The 744-nt window shown below is 35.6% G+C and overlaps 1 protein-coding gene across 1 annotated transcript in view; it reads left to right on the forward strand.

Annotated features, from left to right (window-relative positions):
* Positions 1-427, forward strand: part of SGOL2 (shugoshin-like 2 (S. pombe)) — a 27,620-nt gene extending 27,193 nt beyond the window's left edge. The window contains 1 exon segment of the mRNA XM_006903593.1: positions 358-427. Within this exon segment, the coding sequence (XP_006903655.1) occupies positions 358-427 (70 nt within the window).
* Positions 428-744: the final 317 nt, after the last annotated feature.

Here is a 744-nt window from a genome sequence, read left to right on the forward strand (position 1 = left end):
GTCCTTTGCCATTCCCTATCACTCCTCCTTGAGAGAGACTTCACCCTGATTCATAAGGAAAAGGGGATGGTGTTAGCCTAACACTGTTACATAGAACTACTATTTAGAAGTGAGCCAACCTAAAGAATATTTTCTTGATGTCTGATCATATGAATAAAAAAATACCATGTATTTGAGTTTCACACTCTTTTTGTAGAGAGGAAAACTGGAGTCTGTAGGGATTTTTTGATTAAAAAATCCTAACCATTAAGTAATAAAATAAAATCTTGTGCTGGGACAATGTTGAACAGGAGGAAATTATGACACTTTCATTAAGAGGGCTTTTCTCAGTGACAGTTTTATGCTTATTTTCTGTAGTGTTTATGCATTTGTTAAAAATTTTCAGATTAGAATAGGAAACTATATTCATGTTGAATTTGAAACTTAGAACTATTTTTCATTTCTGAAAAATTACTTTTATATTTACATAAGAAGCCATGGTAGCATAGTAGGATAAGTATAATGGTTGACAGTTAAAATCCACCAGTTGCTCTTTGGGGGAAAAAAAAGAGGCAGTGTCTTCCTATTAAGGCTTTTATTGTTGTTGTTGTGTACTGTCAAGTTGCAACCAACCCATAACTGACCCTCCAGTGGGTTTTCAGAGGCAGTAAATCCCATGGAGGGAGATAGCCCATTTTTCTCCTGCAGAGCAACTGTTGAATTCAAACTGTGTACCATGACCCCTTCTAAACCCAGCTTGGATTT

Source organism: Elephantulus edwardii, unplaced genomic scaffold (genome assembly GCF_000299155.1).
Source record: "Elephantulus edwardii isolate Elephantulus edwardi_28Jun2011 unplaced genomic scaffold, EleEdw1.0 scaffold00075, whole genome shotgun sequence".
NCBI classification, from domain to species: domain Eukaryota; kingdom Metazoa; phylum Chordata; class Mammalia; order Macroscelidea; family Macroscelididae; genus Elephantulus; species Elephantulus edwardii.